The following is an 18,014-nucleotide window of genomic DNA, read 5'->3' on the forward strand; positions in this document are numbered from 1 at the left end:
TGCATTTCCTTTTTTTTTTTAACCTTTTAATGCTTGTAACAGCTACATTTTCAGATCGAGTGGTGGGTTCGTTGCTAGAATGTGGTAATTTAATCAACACAGACCAACTTCAATTAGTCCTTGGCAGTGCACCGGAAGCCCGGTAAACAGGTTCTGCACTTAGCCACCACCAGAAGTGTGACTGCCATGGCCAGTCAGGATCATGCTAAGCAGCCAAACATCACAGCAGCTGAGCAATTTCATCTGTCAAAAGATTCCTTTGCTTTGAGCTGTTCTCTGCATTTTATGCACACCACAGCTAAATTTGCTGGTAAAAAAAATGTGTTTAGCTACACCACGATAAGGGCTTCGTTTAAATCATTACAACCATCTGCTGAAGCTTCAAAACAAACAAACAAAAAAGTTGCAAGCTGCATGCATGTCTAACGTGCAAACATATGGTAAGAATGCACTCAGAATGACTCTAGAAATTGAATGACATTGCTTTCATGCCGCTTTCAATCATTGCTTTTGTAGAAAAAAAAGGGGGGGAGTAAGACCTGAAACGTGGTGCGTGTCCGTACCGCAGTCTTTTTAACGCATAACAAAACTTGCACTAGAATCGAATAATGCTTCAAGATGTATCACGAGGCAGTTGACTGATGGAAAAAGCTCAACACGGCCCAGCCATTTTTAAACCAATTTCTCCCAGCAATAAGTGAGCGTTTCACTGCCAAACATCAGCATAGCCCCAGAGGGCTAACTAAACAACCACATTTTACCGAGGTCGCACACTGGATGTGCGCTTGCAAGGACGACCTTGCATTTCTCCACGATAAACATGCACAACCCATACAAGAGAGCATGAATGGAGATTGTCCACGGAGCTATCTTCCACCTACGAGTGCATTCTATGATAAGCAGCTTCACCGTTATCCATCTCATTGTGCGCTACTCTGCAATTTCACTGCACTTTCTTTATGCTATCTGCACAAGCACCGAACACAAATAACAGCAGTTCAATGGCAAGCTCGGATCCCACGTGAGTGTGCTCGACACACTGGAATGCGAAACAATAACTTGAAGATAAATATCCTCTTCCACACCTGCATGAATTATAGGAGCCAAGTGAAAGCCACTAAACACACAAACAAAGCATCTATTAAGCTCAATACCGAGAGGAATAATGTTACTGTCATTAGAAGAACAGTATGTTTATGGGGTTTAACATTCCAAAGCGACTCGGGCTATGAGGGACGGCATAGTGGAGGGCTCCGGATAAGTTCAACAACCACCCGGGGTTCTTGAACACGCACTGACATTCCACAGTAAACGGGCCTCTAGCATTCCACCTCCATCGAATTCGACCACCGCGGCCGGGATCAAACCCGCGTCTTCTGGGTCAGCAGCCGAACACCATAACCACTGAGCCACCATGGAGTTTGTTAGAAGAACATTAAGACCTGCTAGCCATTTTTTTCAGCTTTCGAAAGAGGGCGGCCTAGCTTTGTCTAGGAACACAGAACCGCAAGTATTTGAGAGACAAGTCTCGAGGAATGTCATGTTACATGACACACTGCCCAGTCTGTTCGCCCCATCCACAATTACAAGATGCAACACACATGTTAACTAAGCAGTTCAGAAAGCAATAACCAGGTTTATAATTTGTTCTGGATGCACTAACCACACAATCAGTGCATTTCTTAAATTAACAATGTTGCAATAACCACAAAACAGATAGCTGGGGCATATCGGTACGTTGAAACCATCTTGAAATAAAACGTAACCTGTCAAGCTCATCCCCAGGTCAAGCAGTGCCAGCGTCCGACATAACGGTAATGTCACCAAACGGCACAGTCCCAAAGCTGGATGCGGGCAATGAGGGACACCGTAGTGGAGAGATCTGGATTAATATCGACCATCTGAGGTTCCTAACATGTGCCCACATCACACAGCACACGGGAGTATTTTGCATTTCACCTTTCAATGTGAACTCATGAGGAAATAGTGAAGAACGTGTGGGCTGCTCACACCATTAGTAACAGTTTTAATACGAAGCTACCTACTGGCAATGGTTACAGAAGGCAGGCATTTGAACTGCCAACACCCTCTCACCCTCCAAGCCACTTTTAACCAACAGGCTTCTCACAACATAATCTCACGAAAAAATAAATATCTCCACATTTTACTCATTATCCAGCCACGTTATGAACCTTATACAAGAAAAATACAACAAGCTACGCTGGAACATATGCTGCGCCAATGCTCAGCACAAAGGTTTGCATCGATGAACAGTAAAACAAAAGAGCCCTCTGACTAACACTGAAATACCGGCATACAGGAGGTTCGACGGCAAGCCGACAAGCTCCTGTGCACTCTTAAAAACAGCGTGAAAAAGACACGGACGCTCAAAAGAGAAGTATACACACGAGCGCTGCACATCACACGGGCTTCAACTGCTGGCACGAGGATACGCAGACGTTTGTATTCCACCAGCGAGGCAGAAATAAGCGGAGAACCACGGGCTAAACGCTTCCACCCAATCCAAGCAGGCCAGCCAGCTCCCCACAACAGCTCTGACGGGCTATTGTACCACAAATGTCATTAAGGAGGATTAGCAACTTCTACAGTGCTGCCACAGGTCATTTCTTTTTTCTTTACAGCAGTATTCAGCTGCGCGAACGCCACCCACAACTTGTCTTTACTACTGCTTCCATCACGAGTATCGACAATGCATTGCAAAGGTTAAACGTTATTAGTATCAAATTAAGATAGGTTTAATAACGGCGTTTGGGGGATTGACACAGGGGTCCCGCGCGTTACCGGCATTTCTCATCTCGGCGACGCTTACAAGATCGCAAATTCGCCAGTGACGCAGTTGAACACACAGAGGTCGAAGATAAGACGCCAAGAGTCATGCGTACCGCCCCCCCCCTCCCCCCCACACCTGAAATGCCAGCTGCAGAAAAGATGTGATGGCGCACATTATCTCCCACTCTAACAGCTGCATCGAGCGGCCGAAGCCCGGAATCAACCGAAAGCGAGGCGTTATCTTTGGAACAGCGCATCATGAGCAAGCGGAGGAAAGCCAACGTCGCTGTTAGTACAACATGGCTTCAGATACAATGGCATGCCTTTCTTCACTACGGCCTCATGGAACGCGTTAGCGGCGTCACTGAGGCTTCTTTCATTTTTTTAAAGCTAAAACAGTGCGACCAGAGACAACCGGCCGCAGAAGTGTGTCGTTTCATGTCGCTGCGGTCCGGCTATTTTAGTTAAAAGAAGTATGCGGAACCAACTAGAGCGGCACGCACCGAGTTTCACCGAAGAAACGGATGTTGCGCCGTTGTTTCTACGAGGACATCTCTGAAAGACGACGCAGACGTGCTCGGGTCCCGTGCACACAGCGACGCCCGGAAAACCGCCTCCCGTTGTTTAGATGCGCCAGTTTAAAACTTCTAAAAACCTGCACTGTTCATATCGTCCAAAAGTGTTGGAGCGAAAGCAGACTAAGAAACACGAGCCCAACCAGAGGCCCCGATGTGCTCCCGGAAACGACGGGCGGAAGATGTCTCTCCGCGCATATCTTTTTCTCCGCCACAGAGCGTCCGGAAGTTTGGGATTTCCAGCTCCCCGTATAAATTATAGATTTAACCAAGAAGGTCTTACCCGACGTTTGTTTCCCACTCGGAAGTAAAAAAAAAAATTAACACATCTTTCCGCGTTAATATCGCCGCAGCAAACGCAAAACGAAAAAAATTACACGGAACGCACAAGGCCGTTGCTAGCCGCTCGCCGAAAGCAGACTCTCCGTAAATGAACACGCCTTCTCCAAACATATGCTAAATAAAAACGGCTTCCTGACCTTCCTTTAAACCTCCACACAAAAGAAAGGAATCCATCCTAAATAAGACGGCACTTCGTTATGAAGAACGCCCAGCGAGGCACATAAAAAAAATAAAAGCAATCGAACAAAACCGACCGCTCTCCCCTACCACCTAAACCACTGCTCCTCACACCTAACAATGCGAGGCGTAAAAAAAAAAAAAGAAATGTACCCCCCCGCTCCCCAACAAGCCCCCTACGCCATGGCTTCCAAACGCACTCCAAAAGCTTGCGGAGCAAATGAAGTCAACGAAAAAAAAAAAAAAAAACATGGATGCCGAAGGCCCCCTCCTCCTCGACAGGCAAGCCTACCCAAGCCAAACGTTTGACCGCACACACACACACACGTTCAGTGCTATTAGCTAATCCACGCGACAAGAAAGAAATCGCACGTGGATTAACAAGCGCGTGTGTGAGAGCGCGCAATAGAAACACTAAACAAGAACGGCGTCCAAAACCGAAGCGGACGACCAACAACAACAACAATAATAAAAAAGAAAGTTCACATCACAAACACAGGCAAAATGGCCGAACGAAGCCAAGCGTGCACCAGACACCCCCACCCCCATCCCCCCCACGACAGCCTTCTCCCCCTCATGACTTCCATCAGCTCGGTTTCACTGGGGCAGGACGGTTATTTCGTCCCGTAGCGTTGACGCCACCCAGCACTCGCGCGACTCAACGACAGGCGTTTGTAAAGAGCGCCTCCGTAAAGGCCATGCCTGTGGTGGTTGGAGCAAATCGGAACATTCGACGCCGAAACCGTACGCGTCCAGACGCTGCGGCACTAGCACATCGCACTCTTCGGGGATCGCCGCAATCGTCTCAGCTGTTGGCTGCGCTTGATACAATAACAATGCGTCGCGCGCTAAAGAAAGCGAACAGAGTTCTCTAAACAGTTGCTGCAGTAGCAAGACTTGCGGTGAAATCGCTTGAACTCGAAGACAGACGACAACAGGCGAAACGGCATCGCCGGTGCAGCCGAAATCGTCAAGCTGGTGAGTCTTGCGGGATAAACAGAAAAAAAAATTCGCTGCTTCTTTTCAACGTGGCGCTCTTCGAAAGCGGATCGAGAAAGGCTCGAAAATGGTTAGCGAAAAATCGCTTTCCAGATACGCAGTTAGACTCGACTCGCAAGTTTCGAGCAATCAGCATCCACACTAGTACGAAGCCGTGTGTGTGTGCAGTGCGTGTGCAGAAGAAAATACGAACTAGGCCTAAGCAGCGAGACTGCACAGAATAGCTCGGGAATACATCGCAGCGAGCCGCAAACGTCGGCGAGTGCTAACACTTACTTTTGGATGGACGCTGCCGGCCGCTTATGATCCTCGTGCAGCTCACTCGGGCGACTGCTTGTCAAGAACGGGGAAATATCCACCACCCGACATGGAGCCCCGATTGTCACTAACGCACGACCGCCAGCGAGATCCGACCATGTTGGAACGCCGTACTACGGCTTCAAAATATTGCGCGTCTCGAGAAATAGGTCCTAATCTAATTCGGTCTTTCGCAGACTAACAAGAAGTACAAACACTTTTGTGTTTTTTTTTCACAAAGACGCGAAAGTTTAACGCCGCCTAAAGCCTGCTAAGCGAGTTGATAAAAGATATTTCCTTTTAACCATACGCACCTGGAAAAAAGTGCGCGGCGCATTGACATTTATTCGGAGCCCAAGTACAAACAGTAGCTGTACAGAGTGGTCGTACTTTCTATCGCCTCATAAAAATCACATATACCATCTTACAACACTACCATGGGCCGGAACAGTCAGTAAAAATGTGCACTTAAGCTTACCTCGACATGGAGCTCATAATCGACGCCAAGCCTTTCTAACGTGGCGCGCTTTCGACGGGGCAGAATAGCAGACGAACTCTGGTATCGCTGTTTTTTCAAAATGCTCGTTTATTAAATATCAGCGTATCAGATCAACGCACATATTCGAAGTGTGAACAAATATTCACAAGTTTTCTCGCGCGTACCGGGCAACTGGGAGAAAAAAACCAACAAACAAAACAGCATGGACCTAACAACGCAACGAAGTGAAAGTGGAACCAAAAGGAATGAGTCAGTGAGACGCGTGCAAAAGTCCATGTGATCGTCAATAAGGGCAGCGTCAAATACATCCAACCACTAGCTCTATTCAGGTTATCCAGAGGTATACAATGCTATAAGTACATTCAGGCTCGTGACAGGCTTGTGACTTCCACTTGCGAGGAAGATGCGACAATGCAGCTAAAGTTGCGATAAGTGTCGCACACATGAGCGCAATGTGTTAAACTGCCCTTGAGTTGAAAAGTGAGCGCATTTGCTTTTCGTTTCCAAGACGAACCAGCCATACAGGTACATTCATGAATGCATGTATAGATATATGTATATATTTATCAATATAGGGCTACCTTGAAGCAATGTAATGCCCCACTTATTGATTAGCGTACGGAACTGGTAGCCTCCCAATATCACAGTGTTAACATAACAAAAAAAGTAATATTTTTGCTGCAAGCTACAAAGGGTGGAGTGTCAATACTGTCAGAAAACTACAAGCAGCCCCATCAGACGTACAAGTACGGAAAGCACGATGGTCACAGCCCTATGCTTTAATGCCACTTGATTGCCTACACGAAGCACTCGCACTTTGTAATTTTCAGTGTGTGATGAGGTTCATTATTACCGAGAGTTTAACAAGAGACTGCTACAGAATATAGCATAAAAATTACCTATGCAAAAGGACTGACCAGTCTACCCCATTAAAAGTGCCATTATTTTTTTACTACCAGAACAGATTTGTATTCTACTCCCCTAATGGTAAAATCAGAATAGCAAAAGAACAGCAGAGCTGACTAAAAGCAAACATGACAATCCGCAAAGCGCACAGAACAATACTTGTCGAAAATTTGCATGTCTTTGACCATTTCACACATAGCTTACAAGGTACGGAATTTTCCGATACTGCACAGACTATTGGCCAGTTAGAAATTCAAACCAGAATGTGCACCTAAAAGGTGCACGCTAACCGTTGGTAGGACAGGTAGCTTCAAAAACAAAAAATTCGGCACTCAAGAGAAAAATAAAGATGAGTATTGTGTTAAATAACAAAAACAAAACAGTCTGTAACACAGCAACAAGAAAAGATCTGCTTGCAGGTGCAATACCCCTTGGGTGCGTGCAAAATTCAACACACACATAACACACTAAGCCTCAAGAATATTGATTGTGGAATGATACATGACCCGTGCAACAGAAAACACGTTATCAAACAAGTCCACTTTGAAGCACGCAGGTAACTGAGATTACGCTAATTGTAAAACAACTTTTGCAGCAACATCTGAATGTGTATTTTCCTTTTACTTGTTTCAGTATGGGACAATCCCATGACCCTGTTAGTAATGAAATAACACCCACAGATGTAGACAGTAGAAGCAGCACAATAGTATCTGCACGTGTCACAACATACATGTCAAGCACGGCATGTCAGGTGCTGGTTATAAAGGCCACTGTCATGTTTGGCATGTAAAAAAATGTGCAAAAAAAATGACTTACATATGACGATGGCCAAGCTTTGAGGGCTATGGTTCCTTCTATGAAGCTTCGCTCATCTAGTTTTTTTGTACCAATGATATCAGCATTAGCTGCCTTACACACAGTGCAGCAGAACTGAAAATAGCGATCCAACATGAAAAAGACTGAAATAACTTGGGTTATCCAAGAGCAGCATATAAAAAAACGGGGCAATTAAAGTGCTTCCGAAAACAAAATGAAAAAGTCATCATATGGATGTGGAGCCTCTTATGACTTAATGCATTGCACTTAGCAGCCTTGCTACAGTTCAGTTGTTGAAACTCAAAGCATCGCATTTCACACAACTGTCCGACTCCTGCGAGCTTTCTTCAAGTGGCCTGAAAGCCATCAGACAATGATATGACGCAAAGCTTGTGATCCTAGAGAGCAACTCAAAAAGCAAGTTGTCAGGTAACAACGCAAAAAAAGCTGCCAGCCACATCAAGAAGTCACACGTGAATAACTGCGCTTCTCCCAAAAAAAGTGTATGCACTGATGACAGAAAATTTCGCATCTCTGGTTATAGTCCTTAGAATGTTACTGCAAAGGCAAAGATAATTAAAAATTGCGAGCAGTCCTAGGCAATGTACAAGTTCTCTGAGTAATCTTTGCATGCAAGTTCACGTTGTCCCATTCACCAGTTGATCTAAAGCTAACAACACAAGCTAGAGCCACTGGTGGACTATAATAAATACATTACAGTTTAGAGACTTCTTTGCAGGCTGTGAAATGCTTGAGTGGGGTATGAGATGACTTAAGACCCACATAAAAGCATTGTTCATTCACAACATTGATTTTAGGCTCACTTAGCAGCCACGGAACAGTGCACTCCCCACGACAATAGAATTCTCTTGGTAGCAGCGTAATGACTGTTTGGGGAAGTGTGAAGACAGCATATGATCACATCATCTTGGAGCTATTTGCGATTGAGATAATTATCACGTGTGTCACCCTGAAGCTAATGCAAATAAGTGATTCTTCTCTCGACAAGAATCTTCAAAGATGAACACAGAGCAGCTTTGCAAGGAATTACAGCTAAGCAAAACACCATGCAAAACCTGTTCTCACTTTCTGAGCCAAACATTTCAAGCAAACCGGATGACAAAAGAGAAGCCAGCCACAGGAATGTTAAGCATTTGAATTCCAAGAATGGTGAGCTTTGCATCAACATGCCACCTCTCATACTGCAACTGAATGAAATTATGTACCTAGCAGCCTGTGCTTTGCCCTTCACTGGCGTAAAGTTTATCTTATCCTGTTCCTTGTTCTAAAGTTGGCACGCTCTAATATAATAAGGTTAGCTTGACTCCAGAGTCCTCCCTTCTTCAGTTAGCTTGCCACAATTTAATGGTGTTATTTCAACTTATTTGCAGAGTTTCCATGGTTAAGAAGCATAAGTGCGACATCCTTTAACATTCACTTCTTAGCCAACAATACCTACGTTGGTCTTCTCGAAGGTCATCTAGTTTGCATCATATTCACTGTGTTTTGACAACACGCATGAACGAGCCCAACTTTCCACACTTCTAAAATTTACTTCACGCAAGTTTTGGGCTTAAGTTAGGTGTGCGTTGATCACTACCCTTTGTTCCTGCCTATATCAAAAGACTTTGAGGTACTGCGTGACAAAGAAATGAACACAATATGAGCACCATGATAAGCATGTTTCACCCTGTATACAAGACATGAACATGTTACTGGGAATCCACTTTCTAGGCTGCCAAATTCCTTCAAAGATATATGATTCAGCTCCAAAGAATGTCACAAAAGAAAAAAGTGTACACTGAAACACACAAAACGATCTGAGTTTTCAATATCAGTTTGTGATAGGCAAAATCACAACCCAATATAACTGGTATACATAGTATCAATAGAGCTGCCGTTATTAACAGCTACAACAGAATAAATGACTTTGCGGGCAAAGTTTCCAACCTTGTTCTTAAATTTCTCAATAGATGACCCATAACCCTTCAGCTGCCAGAAACTGCACGGCTTGCCATAAAATCATTAAATTGGCAAATGCAATGCAATGCAATGCAATGCAATGCAATGCACCAACTTCCAGTTCAGCCTAAAGCACCAAATGTCGGTCAGCACCAAGCAATAACTGCTTGAAGAGAGCACCTTTAGCACGGTCGTCACGAATAGCGCAAGTAGCTTTAGGGCTAGACTTGGTGGTACCACAATATCTAAAAAACCCAGAAACTCTTGCAATTCCTTCTCCTGCAGAGCTTGTACAAGCAGCTTTCAAATTCACCTGACATTCGCTGGTGCACGATCTTATGTTCTGCGCATGTGCAACGCTAGAGTTCACCAACTTCCAGTTCAGCCTCCCTGTTCATCTTGAAGCTTTTTAAAAGGCGAACTGGAATCCAAAGCATCTCAAAATGCAACCTAAAAGGTAACACAATCTGAGTAAAATGGTAAATGATATGCATGCAGGTAATTGTTGGCTAAGGAAAAAAAAGGACAAATAAGAAATTCATTTTGAGCACGTTTTAAATCACGATTTTGGCTCAAAAGCATCTCACAGTGCAACCTAAAAGAAAACGCACCCCTGATTGAGATAAATAATTTGTGTGATGTTACTGTTCTGTTCTTTAAGAAAAAAGGCGTGAAAAAGTATCGGTAAAAAGAAAGTAGGCTCGAGCCGCTGCCTTACGCATTCAAAAACAATGCTGTTCCATTGTGCTACAGGAGCAATGAAAATGGCCTTTGCCCTGCAGTGGGCATAGTAAGGCTGCTGCTGCTGCTGATTATGATGATGATGACGATAATGAATTGTGCAACTACCTGTTCTCGAAAATATTCTCATATTTTTCAGCATGCACAGAACAAAAAAAAACACGCTGGCAAATGTCTGGTTCCGAATTACATACTTCACTTTCTTCATTTTGAGTGAAGGAAGTACATAAGCTGTCGATATCTACAAGCTTGGAATACGTCATTCATCCATACAAGTGGAAGTTTGTGGGTGCTAGCTTCCACCGACTCTGCAAGGAAAGACTCTATTTAGCTGCCACATTTAGCTTGCACATCTCTTCCTTCTTGAGCCTCCTCACAATGTGCAATACTTTGAATGTGACTTGCATGTGCTGCAGATCCTTACAAAACCCATGGGAGTGACAGATGGCTACATATTAAAGCACAGGTGCACCTTCCAGTGGTGGGAGATGATCAATGTTTTTTCTTTTTTTTTTTTCACAAACAACAATTTCTTCAAGGACCACAAATCCCAAAATATGCACTGCTGAAAGAAAAAGTTGACAGTGCCTCCCTTACCAGCGACTTATTAACCAATCCTCAAAGGTGGTATGCAATAGAAATGCATGTCGCAAGTAGGAGAGTTCAGCAGAGTTCAGCTTCTGCGCCAGTATCACTTGTCGACACTGGTGTTGTTAATGCAACAATTTTGTGCCAATGCGAGCAAAGCAAGAATGGCATTAGTGTAATCATTAGTTTGCACCTCACAAATAGGACCGAATGGCGGCTTACAGTTCTTCAGTGTCAAACACGGGGTTGATGAGCAAATGGCACGGCTCAGAAACAGTGCCGCAAATGAATTCTTTCTGGCGTTCAGTCGAGAACGAAACGTGCTGCACAAGACAACGGCAAAGCAGGACTTGGGGCAGCACTTGGTGAATTCGACACCTGCGAAGTTTGTCTCCAAGCACCATTAGAGGCTGAAAAAATTTTTAAACAAACAGAGTTACTCCAACTATACGACACCAGCAGTGATCAGAGGAGCACAAACATTGACTGAGCCTCCGAATGCTCCGAAGCGAAAGAAACCCAGGGCATACTTTGGCAGTGACGGCAACACACAGGTAGGACGAATGGAGTGTGAAAAATCTTCGGACACCACCGGTAGTTGAAATGGTGGGTTCACAGTCGGGGCTCTGAGCACTCCTGGAAGCGGCGGCAGTCAACACTTACTCAGCGGAAGTGGTAGCTCGGCTTGGCAATGTGATGTGGTATGCATCTATGCTTTTTATCAGCACAAGGGAGTGAGGCTCACGCTGTCGGAGACTGACGCAGTGACAGCTGCCACCAGGATTAAAACCACTGCACGAATCACCAGCTCAACGAGTGCCTGCAACCGGTTTAACTCGCATGTCCTTCGACCAGAAATTCTGGAAACTTGGCTCTTATCACAGCCTGGAACAAAGTACAACACTAGAACAATATGTCACTGGCTCCACTGGGTCCTGTCACCGGATCTTCCACTCCTGTCACTGGCTCCTGTTACCGGCTCCTTCTTGACAAGGGGAGGCTGCAGAAGAGGGCTTGGGGCGTCGTGCGGCAGTGATGTTACAGTGCATAGCGGTGCAGGTAGTTTCCAGGCACATAGCCCTGGTTGCCGTGGCGGTCCTGGACAAACCACCACTCGGGGTTGGCGTGCAGGTCGCACCGGTGGATCACGAGCAGCACCTGCCCCTGGGCAACACTCAGCTGGTGGGGACCGGCTGCCGAGAACGGGTACACCGCATAGTAGTACTGCGTGCAGGGAAACAGTGCACTTTTGGGTTTCCATTTAAAGCAAAAAACACAAACACTTTTCACACCATGTAAAGCAGCGTAATCATCATCATCATCATAGGTTGGATTACGCCTGCTGCAGGACAAAGGCCTCTCCCAAAGCTCTTTAATTAGCTCTGTGTAGCGCTAGCTGCAACTACCATTTACCAGCAAGCTTCCTAATCTTGTCTCTGAGCCAGCTTTCAGGTACCACTGCCTACACACTACCTCCCTTCGAATCCACCCAGTCACCCCAGAAAAACATTGTTTACTTCTACTTGGCATTACATGTCCTGCCAAGATCCGTTTTTACCTCTAATCACACTAGGATGAATGCATAGTGGTAAAAACAGATGAATGTCTCAAGGACCTCAAAGAAAATTAAGTTGACAGTTCAACTAGTACATTAGCAGGTAGACAAGAACGATGTCACTACACCAGCAACTAACATTTTCAAAATTAACACCAACCAAGGTTCCAACTTAGGAACTCGTTTATTCCTTCACCTACTCTGGTCTGATGCTATTTCTTAGTGCTACCTCCTTCGTTTTCCGTCCTACAGCTTGCTGCAGTGCCCTAACACTACTGCAACCAAACTGCAGTGAACAGTAGAGGGACAGAGATGTAGTCCCCTAAAAATTAAACTGTCTTTATTCTACTCCGCACGTGGCCCCACGTAGCCAGCGCGAGCGCATGTCACGAGCCGAGGCGGCACAGCACTGCTGATGATGATGATAGTACCGCTACATGAACCAAGAAGACACACACTGGCGCTGCCATCATGGCAACCCTTCAATCACTTCTCCTCCGCGACATGAAGAAGAAGGTGTGACGGATGGAAACGAAAGAGCAGGAAACCAGTTCACAGGAAGGAACTGGTGAACAACGGAATAAACAAGTGGCTGCCATCAAGACTTGCACCTGCCTACATCACTGTCTCTGCGCTTTACATGTGTGCCAACAAAACAAAGTCTCACCTCATTTACAAGAGGAGGGCTGCCAGCTGCAGACACTCCCAGAGCATCCAGGTTTCCGTAGCGGGAGCCCCCCTCGCCACTCGTCTCGGCCTCCGTCCGCTTCTGCGGCGCTGCCACTGTGCCACCAACTTTACTTCCGCCCGAGGAGAGCGGGTCGAACTCTAGGTTCGCGTACCTGGAGCCAGTCGTCTCCGGCTCCTGGATCGGCGAGCCGATGGACGGACCACCCTCTTCCGGAATCTCTTCGTAGGTATGACGCTGTGCATCGCCAGAGGCAAAGGTGTAGTTGTAAGTCGACACGCCACCTTTCACGGCACTTCCTGAAACACTCCCCACGGCGTTATTCGTAGGCTTGCCGTGACTTGCAGTTGCCTGTCCTTGAAAGCCCTGACCACGGTCACCGGAAGCTGCGGAAATGGTTGGCAACGTCGCAGACGGAAGAACGGAAGATGAAGACAGAGCAGATGTCGGCGCAGCAGAAGAAGGAGCTGGTGTTGGAGCCAAAGTATTTGCATAGCTTGGATTGTAGCTTGCGTTTACGGATTGGGTTGGCACCAGGCTCTGCGCCAAGACAGTAGGCTGGTGTGCTGTGCCTCCGGTGGGAGCCAGCGGCCGCGAAATCTCGGCATACGTATACGGTTTCCTGCAACGTTACAACAAAAGCGCATGTTGTAAAACATGCAGGAGTCTGGGAAGCTCGGCTGCAGCACAAAGAGTGACCGATATAAAGCCTTTAGTTGGCACCTCGAACCCATTGTCAACATGTACAATAAAACAAAACAGGTATAAAATTAACTATAGTTTATTGAATGGAAGGGTTCTAAAATGTACTGGAATGTATGCACTGGTGGTTTAACACACCTGGAAAAAAAAACTACAACTATGTCTTGCTCTTCCTTTCCCTAAAAAAAAAACACAAGAAGCAAGCATGGCACTCAGTCAGTGAGAGCCACTACTTGGCCATCAGCCCTGACGCACATGCACAGCAGATGAACATGGCTGTACTCAGTTTCATCGAGCATGCATCATGGTGGAGACTACGCTAGTGGTGCACCTCCAAAAGCGTATCACTTCACCTCGAACCACCTGCACTTCTCCAAGCTTCAATGAGGGTTTTGACAAAATCATGGAGCAGTGTAAAACGATAGGCTTGCCACTGCAAATCATGGACAAGGCTGCCAGGTGCTCAGCTACTGAACCCTCTGATTACAATTTGCACTGATAGTGAACTACTTTTTTTGGGTGCGGGTGGAGCCGGAGCAAATACGCGAGCCAAGTGTGCATCGCTTCGTTGAATGTCTCTTACTTCTCGAAGTCTCGGTGAAAGGCAGGATGAAAATGTACGAGGTGAAACGAAGTTCAGGATGTTGTCAGTCACAATACTTAAGCTCTGTCCGAAAGAAAGATGCTTGCCTTTCCTCTGGGCATACACTGAGCTACATCTCAGGCGTGGACGTGGCCAGAGTGTTGCACGTTACATAAGAAACTGAGTATGTATATACAGCTTAATGGCAGCTCCAACAGTCGAATGTAACTCAAAAATGAAGTGGCCATCACCCTTCCAAGAAGGCTGTCCAAGCAAAGGCACTGACCCATTGTCATGAGGCAGCATCTGCCACACACCAATTAGCACGCATGCACTGGCCAGTGGCCATGGCAGGTGCAGGCTAGCAAATGCACAGCGGTTCACCGCGACTTTCAACAACTGGCTGACACCATTGTTTGGAGAGGCTCCTTTGAAGGCCATTCACCGCCTCATTATCGAGTTGTATCTAGCTACAGTAAAGTCCACAGCTCTTTGACTACACCAGTCGCAAACGCACCCCACGAACCCCAAGTGACAAAATCCAGTGCTCTAACGGGTCAAACAAAATTTGGGTTGCTGGGCCGTCACGCCACGGGCGGCATTTCAATAAACCGCCCAAAGCTGTCCAACACATTGACACAGCAAAGAAAGAAAGGTTGCGGGGCAATGCCAACAGCCGCACGGTACGCTCACAGGCAGTGCTACAATCTGCTAACCTTCAGAAGCTGGCCACAGGTTCTGGAAAGAGTTTGAACCGGAGTTTCGTAACTGGCAGGATTAGCGAACTACGAGACAAATCACTTACTCAGAGGCAATGTCACAGCCTGTGGAGCTCTAAATCGTGGTTCATTGTACAGCGTATATTTATGAAGCATGCAGCCTGCAGGCAGGCTTTCAGCCCCTCCAAGCTTCAACCAGACACCAACCTCTCTTCCACAGGCTGCGTTGCTGGGGTTGGAGTTCGGGGCCGTAGGGGGTCGGTGGCACTGTAAGGTGGTGGTGGGTCGTACCCGGCCAACGGTGGCTGAGGTGAAACACGGAGATGCGGGTCGGGGCGCACTTGTGGCCTGTGCAGTGGTCGCAAGAACTTGGCAGCCACAAAGCCCTTCGTCGCTGCAAAGCAGATTTGCTTGATCAGGACTCCTGGGCTAGTGTAAGCAAATACTGCACATAATATGTATTTATTTATACACTAAAAGCTTGTTAATTCAAACTTCAAGGGACCGGAAAAAATGTTAGAATTATCCGAAAGTTCGAATTGTTGAATGACCCCGAAAAAACTTGCCAAGAACTGCTTGCATCACGGTAAATTTATTGAAAGAAAGACTGGCTTGCTTAAATTTGGGATGAGAACAGCGTGACAGTGACTATTTCTTACGTTTCCATCCATGCTTTATTGTGTGCATTTTGTCGGAAGTGCCGAAGAAGCACTACAAAAATCATAAGACCCTCCCTGGCATCCATCACAATGCAATGTGGTGGAGTTCAACCGCTATCACGTCACACCTCCCACAAGTGGCACCGCTGTATGAGAGGAGGTTTCACCGCAGAAACGGAAATATGACCAGGTATGACCGCTGCGGCGGTCACACCTGGACGTAGCCTCGGCTCCGGAGCCCACTTGAATTAACCGGTGTGAGAACTGTAAAGACCGAATCAGCAAATATCCGATGCCATAGACTTGGCACTGGCCAGCGGGGCCAAGCTGGCAGTTCGAATTATCCTGATTTCCAAACTGACGGGGATTAAATTTATGAGCTCCCAGTGTACTACTGGTCCTAGTTTGAACCATGGCAGGAATGGGCACAAAAAGAAAACAACAACAAAAAGACAAACTAAACAAAAAGCAATGCAAGGAGGCAACAAGTTTGCTGTTCTAAGCACTGTCAGTAGAATCTTTAACAACCAGTCAGAGAATTTTGTCAGGGAGGGTCACACAGCATGAGCTCCGGCTATTGTGGACATCTTCACGACATGACTGAAATTGTTTGCGGGTTACTGATGTGACAACGCATGCTGGAAACTTATTACAGTCCCATGCTGTTGAGTGAAAATATGAGCGCTTATAATGCAGTCCTTCCACACCAAGTGAACAGAATCTACAATCCAAATGGTCCCAAAAGTTTCTGCACCAGTCCTTCCGGGAACTTTATTTTTGTCACATATCTTACTGTGTTACGATGGGCTGATTAAGTGCAATGTATTCCACTTTATATACTGCTGTTTATCAACAAGTATGCTGATATACAATAAATCTATTGCTTGTACAAGTACAAGCAATAGATTTATTATGTACAAGTCAAGCAATGGTATCCAGAACAACAACTACGGATTTGGAAACAGGAGGACGCACACTAACGGCACAGCAGTGACATTCAACATTTAATGAAACTGCATGGGTTATAATTACCTGATGTGCTAGAGACATGATGAAAGTTTCCGCAAAGCGGGTTCACAAATGCTTCAATGCTGACCGGAAGCATCAATGCATGGTGACTTCTCAGGCCATTCTTCGGCATTGTGAGGCAGGTTAAACAAATTTTTTGCATAAGCTTTCCACATTGGACGAGACAATGTTACTTCTGTATGATTGCAAAGGAGTGGAGAGACCTGGTTCACCCTGACCGAAGAAATCCCGAACGGAAGGGTCATCCGTACTTTGAGGCAGGGATAGAACTTCCACAAAGTAACGCAGGAGCTGGTCAAGAAACATTGGTCAAAGCTGTTGACAGGAGTGCTGTTTTTGCGTGATGATGCCCCAGCACACAAAGCATCCATAATCGTTCACAAACTGACCAACGTTAAATTTAAAATAGTGCAACATCCACCTTACTTGCCCAACCTAGCTCCCAGCGAGCACCATCTGCTTCTGAATCTCAAGAAACACTTGAAGAGCAAGCAGTTATCTGCCTGCAAAGACATCATAACTGCTGCAAAGGGACGTTCTGATGCACAACCACAGTCCTTTTTCCTAAAGGGTCTACAGAAGTTACAGTGTAGATGTCAAAAGTGCGTTCACCTTCAGGGGAATATGCTGAATAACAGGCACGTTTCATTCCTGTAGCGTAAATTTTTTTCAATAAAACTATGGATTTATTAGCATCCCTCTGTACTGTATGTGGCACAGCTAAGCACAAACAGGGTTTTGGCCCAAGACTGTCAACATTTTTTCATCATTTCTTTTCCACACCTTATGGCACTGCAAAGCACCGTGTCATGCAGGGTGTGACCTTGAGTGCCAATATTTGAACTGAGTGCACGACGACTCAGCCAGAACGGTGCTCACCTCCGTTGTCGACGAACCACCGCTCGGTGTTCCCCATGGGGTCCTGCTGCTTGACCACACCAACCACATCGCCAGTGCGGAGGTTGATGTCCATGATGTCAGAGGAGGCGTAGTCCTCGGCCACTGCGAAGGTGAACTCCATGGGATAGCTGGAGCGCACAAACGTCCGCTGCATCTCCGTCTGGGGCTCCTGCAAGAAGGGACAGAAATGCACGGAAAGTTTTGCTGTATGGGATGCAACACATTTCAAACACCTCAGGTGCACAGAAGCATATGGTTTATTACTGTCTGCCAATACCTAAGTCCAATAAAAGTCGGCGCCAATGAACTGCATTTCGTGTAGACAGGTTGCTTGGCACGTAGACAAAATTGCCACTCTGGTCTGCTCTCTGAATCAAATGCAAAAGGCTGTGCACAGCAACAGCAGCAGAACAAGGAATGGAGGCAAAGATTTAGTACGCATACCTTTGAGGGGCATCTACAGTCGATGGGTGCCTAAGGTCAAGAA

The 18,014-nt window shown here is 46.1% G+C and overlaps 2 protein-coding genes across 18 annotated transcripts in view; both read right to left on the reverse strand.

The window, feature by feature from the left end:
• LOC144111417 (lysine-specific demethylase 4A-like) overlaps nt 1–5,323 on the reverse strand; it is a 45,123-nt gene extending 39,800 nt beyond the window's left edge. For 8 of the 17 annotated variants that reach the window (XR_013310044.1, XR_013310045.1, XM_077644707.1 and 5 more), the window contains exon 1: nt 5,160–5,305. The gene's annotated coding sequence lies outside the window, so the exon portion shown is untranslated. Of the gene's footprint in view, nt 1–3,293; nt 3,987–5,159 lie in introns of those variants that run through there. The other 9 variants (XM_077644710.1, XM_077644715.1, XM_077644712.1 and 6 more) reach the window with 9 other exon arrangements.
• Nucleotides 5,324–5,742: 419 nt separating this feature from the next.
• Nucleotides 5,743–18,014, reverse strand: part of LOC144111416 (dynamin-binding protein-like) — a 48,577-nt gene continuing 36,305 nt past the window's right edge. The window contains exons 20-23 of the mRNA XM_077644699.1: nt 17,507–17,696; nt 15,147–15,333; nt 12,915–13,557; nt 5,743–11,916 (exon numbers count right to left, since the gene is read on the reverse strand). Of these exons, the coding sequence (XP_077500825.1) occupies nt 11,731–11,916; nt 12,915–13,557; nt 15,147–15,333; nt 17,507–17,696 (1,206 nt within the window). The 3' untranslated portion in view covers nt 5,743–11,730. The remainder of the gene's footprint in view (nt 11,917–12,914; nt 13,558–15,146; nt 15,334–17,506; nt 17,697–18,014) is intronic.

This window comes from Amblyomma americanum, chromosome 11 (genome assembly GCF_052857255.1).
Source record: "Amblyomma americanum isolate KBUSLIRL-KWMA chromosome 11, ASM5285725v1, whole genome shotgun sequence".
NCBI lineage: Eukaryota > Metazoa > Arthropoda > Arachnida > Ixodida > Ixodidae > Amblyomma > Amblyomma americanum.